Source organism: Sitodiplosis mosellana, unplaced genomic scaffold (genome assembly GCF_009176505.1).
Source record: "Sitodiplosis mosellana isolate CC-2019 unplaced genomic scaffold, AAFC_SMos_1.0 Smas_scaffold_5510, whole genome shotgun sequence".
Taxonomy (NCBI): Eukaryota; Metazoa; Arthropoda; class Insecta; order Diptera; family Cecidomyiidae; genus Sitodiplosis; species Sitodiplosis mosellana.
Window position 1 is genome coordinate 1 of NW_022600752.1, and position 8,561 is coordinate 8,561.

Consider the following 8,561-nt stretch of genomic DNA (forward strand, 5'->3'; position numbering starts at 1 on the left):
TATTTGTTTTGATTGGATTCGGTCGATGAATCATGTCGAGACTTGTTTATGTAACAATGCTGTCGAGTTCGTCATTCGCTTTCATGTTTACATTAGCTGATTATTGCATTTAAAAATCAAATCAACGACAAAGATTATACTTTCTTTCCAGTGTTAGACACAAACCAATTCAGTGAAGAATTCGAGCTCGGCTACGACACAGACATTTTTGTTCAATATCTCAATATTTTGATTGAAGCATTCGACTCACGATTTTCGGATTTAAAAAAATTTCATTTGGCATTCAAGTTTTTGAAAAATCCATTTGTTTTCAATCGAAATGATATTCAAAATCTGTCCGATCTTTTCAATATAAAGAAAACTCACTTGGAGTTTGATATTTCGCTAATAAATGAAGAAAAACTCATTGCCAAATGAAATGAGTGATGCATTGTGGAAGCGATTGCTATTAAATTGTAACTTTTTGGTGCTCAAAGATATTTTACCAAAAATTTCTTTGTATGTTCGGCTCAAGATATGTTTGTGAGAGCACATTTTCCAGCCTTATATGACGCAAAAACAAACTCCGCAATGCATTATCTCAGGAAAATTTAGAATCGGAAATTCGTTGCGAACTTTGTGAATCCAAGCCCGATTTAACCCTCAACTGCATAAGCCCGCCTTTTGGCGGGCATCATTTAAACACCTGTATAATGTGAATCGTACGGCGGATGACATTGCTTCAAGGGGAATTTTTATTTGTCAATGTTTTTTCTTTATTTTTGTCTTTGGCGTCATTTGTCTATGTCGTACGATTGGTGAGTTATAAACAAAAATGTGCACGAAAACGAAAATTTGACAAAATAAATTATTCGGTTTCCAAATTAGACATATTTTTGACACTTTTAAACAATGGATTTCATTGTTCTCTGACTTATTTCTATCGCATTTCCTGACTAAACGATGGGAAATCTAGGATTATGAATATTTTTTTCGTTATCTATGGCCAAAAATCAACCAAATACCAGTACTCCCAGTCCTAGGAAAAATTCATGCAGTTGAGGGTTAACTAAATTGACCGAAAATAAAAGTTGTCAACGATCTCATTAATGATTAAATAAAGAAACATCAAATGTTTATCGACATTTTTGGGTTTATTCTCATTACTTGAAAAAGTGGCCACCGGCTTGATCTCAGGGCCACTATTTTGGCCACAGCAGAAAACAAGTTGGACAGCACTGATTTAATGTGTAACATTTTATTTCAGAAAAATTTATTTTGGACGATTCATTTTGAAAAATGTTTGCATTTTGGAAATGTTGGCGCCGACCCCTCCGTGGGCGCTGCAGTGGCCGTTTGTTGCAATGCCGGTTTGACTTTTTTGGGTAGGTAACTTGGCAAAAAGTTTTTTTCTGTGAAAATATTGGGAGATACCATTCTACAGCTCATAAAAGTGATTTTTTGAGGTACCTCTCGAACAAAAAATGATAATTTCATAACAAAATCCGTAAAAATCGTCCCTTTTGTTCGACAAGTACCTCAAAAAATCACTTTTTGGAGTTTTTGTCTGGAAAGACTGCCCATATTTTTGAGTAAAAATAACTTTCTACCAAGACACCAACCATGAAATGTGTATACTTAGATTTTTTGAACAAAAGTCGATTTTTCAAGATTTGAAATTGAACCAACCGAATATGAGCCCAGAAATATATGAACACATCACTTGATCTGGTCATATGGGCACACAAAATGTTTGTGAGAGATCACACTAGAACTTGAAAGGCAGCAAAGGCAGAAATTGTTTGCTCAGTGAGGTAATATCACTGTTAAACCGAAGCTCATGGGCGTATTTTCCTCATTTTGCTTAAAATAGACTCAGTTTCGACACAAAAATCACATAAATCTATACAAATGAAACCGGAAATCAATTCTACGTCAAAAATTAAGTGGAAATAGCTCTTCAGAAGTTTCAAATTCGAAAAAAAACGGACTTGTTCGGCTATATATAGCGTAAAATGGCGACTTTTTGGCCATTTCCGAGTATATTTGAGACTGTAGAGCCACTAAATCAATTGTAAATTAATTGAAAACAGCCATTTTGCCATTTTTTATGTGCATCTTATGATCAGATATGAATTCCTCGTCAAAAATTAGACTAAATAAAGTCAATTTTGGCCATGCATTTGAGGTTTTTCGAGGGTCCAGAGGTGAGTTTTTGCGGAAAAGTAGCCAAAAATGGATACTTGGACGATTTTTGACCTACGAAGGCGACAAAATCGCGTTGGAATGATTGCAAATCTATTATTTTCATGTAATTTTTCGCGACAAATCCAAATATGATAGTTTGAATGCAAGAAAAGGGGGTATTTTTCGAGATATTTCAACGAATATTCTGAAAAAATCATCAAAAAATGATCCAGATAAAAATTGAGTGGGGATTGTGGGAATCGACTTTTCTGGATATGTCCCAGAACAAAAGTTTCTTCTTTTGAGGTGCCCAAACGAACGCGCAGTGTCCATTTTTGAATTTGTACGATTTTAAAAATCGCACCACCCTAATATACATGGATATTTCGGATTTACATGCATACCATTGAATTTCTAAGTTATTACTTGATGCGTGTTGATATAAAAGATGAAAAAAATGATTTTACCCCCTAGGTTTTGACCTATTATATAATATACAAATATTTGTTTATAATGGAAACCAATTGAGTTATGTCAATGTATTACGAAGATTAACTTAAATTGTTTATATTTTTTGGTCTCGACATAAATTGTAAATTCAAAACTACCAACAGGGACTTGTTTAGATTAGACCAATGCCTAATTTAACAAAAAATCATAACTACATTCCAACCCAAAATCAAAAGTTGAGGAGCAAAAAAATAAGTCATCACTTTTGAAAATCAATTCTTTCTAATGTAAACTTGCAAATCATAACTGCATTTTCTGATATTCACAACTGCATTTTTCAAATCACAACTGCAGGAAAAGACAATAACTCAAACATGTGCTTTAAGATTGCTGAGCATCTCAGCAATTCGTAAGGCACGGATATATCCGAGCATATCGACGACGCATACTGTATAATACAGTGGCGTGTGTTGCTACGTGCAGCCGCAACGACTCGACCGAAGTGTGTTCAGTTGATGTGGCTGCACGCAGCAACAACATACACATTCCGGTTGAGTCGTTGCGGCTGCGCGTAGCAACGCACGCCACTGTATGCTCGTCGATATGCTCGGATATATCCGTGCCTTACGAAATGCTGAGATGCTCAGCAATCTTAAAACACATGTTTGCAATAACTGCAGCTTAAATTGGGCATTGGATTAGACGTAAAACTTCTCTTCAATTCATCAGCTCTTAGATCTTTGATAAATTGAATGATGTCTTTTGCTGTTACTCATGCCGGTTTTGAAAATACACGGTTTGACGCTCCTACTGGCCTTTCATTTCTCGCACATTTAAGTTGGGCTTTTCTGGACCGTTGAAAAATCGGCATCCTACAGATATCTTCTCAAATGCGGTGTAAAAAAAATAATAATAAATAAGTATACCAGTAAACTCGATATGCGGAAGTGAGACACGCAGATTTTTGCTGAGTACTTTAAATATAATTTATTTCAATTTTGTCACACTAGCTATAAAGTTACAAATATGAAAACGATGAAACATAAATGCAATTGTTTTCGTTCACGAACTATCAATAACACTCTATTATTAATAATAAGGTTCAATAATAGTCTATCATTGCAACTGTTGGTTCGTGGATTCAATTTTTTCTAACTTTTTCAATGTATTTGACTTTTGTTAACGCATGTGAATGGTCTCGTGGTTGATCAATCAAGTTACTCCATCCTTGGCCAACAACAAATCCGATAGCGCGTTGTTTGTCTTGTTCTCGTTTCTCCTCTAAATCAGCCCATCGAACCTTCATGTAGAACATAAATAACATATTTTCATGAATCACATCCAAATATTCTTTATATATACATATTTTGTTAGTAATACAGATTTACATTTTCGATATGTTATTAATATGTTATTGCCCGACATATCTATTATTATGTTATGGTGGAAATTTTTTTCTTAATAACATTATTAAGATTTGGCATAATAATAACATAACATGTTATGCGTTATATCGGGTGTTATCTTAATAAATCCTATAATTCGGCGATAATAACATATTATTAAGATGGATTTATTATTTAAATTAATAACATATTATTAGGATGGATATTATTAACTTAAATAATAACATATTATCAAGATGCCATCTTAGTAACGCTTTTTTCGCGCATTTTTCAACGATAAATTTCCCGTGTTTTTTCTACATTTCCGTGTGTACAAAAAAAAATTCTGCGCTTTTTCTCCGACTAGATGCGCGAAAAAAAGCGTTATTAAGATTGTAACTTAATAATATGTTATTAATTGAGTTAATAATATCCATCTTACACAGCAAAAAATTAAAGTCTACATCTGGGCGTTTTTTCAGCTAAAGACTCATTCAGCCGATATTTCTGCTAGTACCTAGAGCTACAGGCGAAATTCCGCTTATAATATAGTCGGTATTTCGTCCGAAACTCCGTTTGCTAGGCAAAATATGGGACTGGGCGCCTCTACCAGTCGAAATTCCGCCTAAATGTGGAGATTTATTTTTGACTGTGTAATAATATGTTATTATTATAGTTAATAATATATTATTATTAGAGCCGATATCATAGGATTTATTGAGAAAACACCCGACATAACGCATAATATATTACGTCGATATCTTAATAACATATCGGTCGTTATTATTATGTTATGTTGGACCAATATATCGGCCGTTATTATTATGTTATTAAGTATAGTTAACACTATGACGGTTTTTGGGGGATCTAGGGCCCCAAGCGAAATTTAAAGTTGAATAAAAGTACTAAACAGTGTATAAACCAACCGGAGTTAAGTCTCATTGTATACATTGAACATTTCTCTACACGAATGACATATGCACATATGCATATGTGTGAGTATGTGTAAAATACAGCCTTCCGAAAAACATGTTACGCTGTAGTTCTTTGGGGACCACAGGGCCCCATGGCTATTTTATATTATAACTGGACTATAATAAGAGATATCGACTTGGTGTCTGTGGCAGTGTTGTAGACTAGTTTATGTACTACAACTTCGCCATAGACATCAAGTCGTTATCTCTTATCAGTTACGCGAAAAGCCTCGAAAACTTGAGCAGCTTGAGTAATACAACTTTACTACAGATAACCAAGACGTTATCTCTTATCAGTTACGCGAAAAAATGATAAGAAAAAATTCGCGTTTTTCACGGTTTTCGCTGCTTTTCGCGTAACTGATAAGAAATAACGACTTAATGTCTGTAGCATAGTTGAAGTACTTGACCAGAGGTACAACTTTGCCATAGACACCATCTCGTTATCTCTTATCAGTTTCGCGGAATACGCGAGAAACCGCAGAAAACCGTGAAAAAAGCGAATGTTTTCTTATCATTTTTTCGCGTAACTGATAAGAGGTAGCGATTCGGTGTCTGTGGCAAATTATAGGAGTCGACCAGAGCTACAACTTTGCCATAGGCACTATCTCGTTATCTCTTATCAGTTCCGTGAAAAATGATGAGAAATAACGCGATTTTTCGCGGTTTTCAGAGGTTTCTCGCGTATTCCGCGAAACTGATAAGATGATTTTCGGCAAAGTTGTAGAGCAGCTTCAGTACTACAACTTCGTTATAGACATCAAGTCGTTATCTCTTATCAGTTACGCGGAAACCGCGAATTTTTTCTTATCATTTTTTCGCGTAACTGATATGAGATAACGACTTGGTGTCTGTGGCAAAGTTGTAGTATTCGACCTGCTCTACATTTCTGCCGAAGAAGCAAGTCTCTTACTTCTTATCAGCTTCACTAAGAATAAGGTGCGAAAATTTCGCGATTTTCGCGGTTTTTCGCGTTTTTCGCGGAACTGATAAGGGATGAGCAATATTTGTTACAGCAAAATTATAGCAAACCTCGAGTATTACAACTTTGCCACAGACACTATTTTGTTATCTCTTATCACAGTCCAGATTTCATATGAAGTACATATAGTACAGCGCTGGAGTCCCCAAAGAACAGAAATAGGTAAAAAGTGTGAAGAACTGTCAAAGTGTCAATAATATGTTATTGCCCGTAAATCTGTAGTTAGTAATACTTACACGCTTCTTGCCATTAGTAGATGTTGGAGGCGGTTCCCAACCATCCATTTGTAAATAGTCTTCTATTGTTGTATGTTTCATTGGTTTATTGGTGCCATCAAGACGAGCTAATACAGAATTAATTCAATCAATTTAAAATGCAATTTTTACTTACATATTTGAGAAAATATTGCACATTTAACATTGCTCACCCAATTTATTTTCAGTTGTGTCGTTATCCCATTTACTTTTGAAAACCCCGAACTTAAATTCAAAAGATTTCATATATTTTTGTTGCATTTTTGAATATGCAGTATTGTATTTTCAAATGAACTCATGATATCTTATTAGAGTAGTTATTGGAAGAAATATATTTGAGTAAAAAGATGGTGATGTTATTTGTCTGGAACCAAATGTTTCCCATTGATAACAAACTGATAAGGAGTGCGAATTTTGATGTGGCGGTATCATCAATGGATTGAGCACACAAAATACTGCATGAGAATCGTGAAGAAATTTTTTTAACTTTTTTTCGATTTTTGCCACGCAATTGAATACTTAATATTATTAAATATTTACACATGGAAATATTTCGAAATATAATAAGCACTTCAGTTGGTTTGCGTTGTGGTAACATAGATAAAATTACTTTACAGATGCACATAAAAAATGAAGTGCTGGAATCAGGTCAAATCCTGAGAATCCATGGATCAGTCGAAATTCCACCGGATTTTTATTTTAGACCATCAAACCAGCCGGGTGTTAACACTTCCTTAAGAGAGTGACACCATGGTCCATTTTGCCGATTAACCTAGTCGTTTTCGAGATTTTTCCATGTGTACATTTTGCCATAGAAGCCAATGCATAGCAGCGGCGCTCCGAGAATTTCATACAAACTTCCCATGTAGACGGTCCAAAACAGGCAAAAATCGAAAAATAAAAGTTTAAATTTTTTTCGATTCTCATGCAGTATTTTGTGTGCTCAATGGATTATGTAATCGTCACATCGAAATTCGCACTCCTTATCAGTTTGTTATCAATGGGAAACATTTGGTTCCAGACTAATAACATCTAAAGGTGTCAAACGGACGGACTGTCCGTCTTTTTAACCCGTCCGTCCGTCCAGGGCTCTTGAAATTCTTTTTGTCCGTCCGTCCGTCCGTTCAGAGCCGCTAGAAATTTTCTTGTCCGTCCGTCCGTCCGTTCAGCTCCGGACGGACAAGAAAATTTCTGAGGGTCCTGGACGGACAGACGGACGGACAAGAAAATTTTTTGGGAGCTCTGAACGGACGGACGGACGGACAAGAAAATTTCTGAGGGTCCTGAACGGACGGACGGACGGACAAGAAAATTTCTGAGGGTACTGAACGGACGGACGGACGGACAACTAAATTTACAGGGTTCTGAACGGACGGACAACTAAATTCAGAAGGCTCTGAACGGACGGACGGGCAAAAATGGACGGACATGCAAAATTCTCATACAATATTTTTCACGATTTGAAGAAATTTTTTTTTTTCAAAAAATTTAAAGACAAAAAAAATTCTAAAAAATTCCCAACGAATTTTTTTCATTTACACGAAAATTCCCATCGATTATTCAATTGACCACGATTTTATCCAATTGAATGGTTTTCAAATAGGAACAAATTGAAATTTACACGAATTTCATAAAGAAATCGAACAATAAGATACATCGGTAATACCATCGGTATCAGCAATAAGTTTTTAAATTTCAAACACGGGAGAAAATCGAACGATTCGAACGAAAATATCGAATATACAGTAGAGTCTCGATTATCCGTCACTCTATTAACCGTCACTTTTGTTCACAGTCACCGCTTGTTGGAGCAAAAAAAAATTTCATTCTCGGTTCAAAATGAATCAAATTTACGACATTCGAAGAGAAAAAAAACTTAGCTCTGTATTGCATTTCGTCTGTACAATTTTTTGCTTTGAAAGGCAAAGAGACGATCAGCTATGTTTTGTTTACATTTCATTTTATAAACAAAATACGAAAAATAATTTTGTACGCGACATTTGCCATCGAATTGTGCAGCTATGATCGAGTATCGCACAGGTGAATCATGTCGTTTCGTGTTTGTTTTTGTATTTGTCTCGGCGCGCGATAAATAAAACGCCAAAAATGAAACTACACAACTGTAATTGATTTTGCATTTGGCATTGATTTATCGACAGTTCACTAGATTAATTGGTGCAATCCGCACTCATTATAATTCAGATCATCGTCCGAAGTGGTTCTGATTGTTTTTTGTGCCGTTCGTTCAGCAAGATTTGAAGTCGAAAGGTTCGCCATATGATTTTTCTTAATAAAACATTCATAATAAGCCATGAACTGTAGAGATTTGATACTCATGGCGCCCCCTACC

The 8,561-nt window shown here is 35.3% G+C and overlaps 1 protein-coding gene across 1 annotated transcript; it reads right to left on the reverse strand.

Moving 5' to 3' along the window:
• Positions 1-3,581: 3,581 nt before the first annotated feature.
• Positions 3,582-7,228, reverse strand: LOC129572789 (YLP motif-containing protein 1-like). Its single transcript, XM_055452891.1, has 3 exons — positions 6,385-7,228; positions 6,194-6,300; positions 3,582-3,916 (listed from the first exon to the last, which is right to left on the reverse strand). The coding sequence occupies exons 1-3, from the start codon at positions 6,470-6,472 to the stop codon at positions 3,758-3,760; spliced, it is 354 nt and encodes a 117-aa protein (XP_055308866.1). The 5' UTR covers positions 6,473-7,228; the 3' UTR covers positions 3,582-3,757.
• Positions 7,229-8,561: the final 1,333 nt, after the last annotated feature.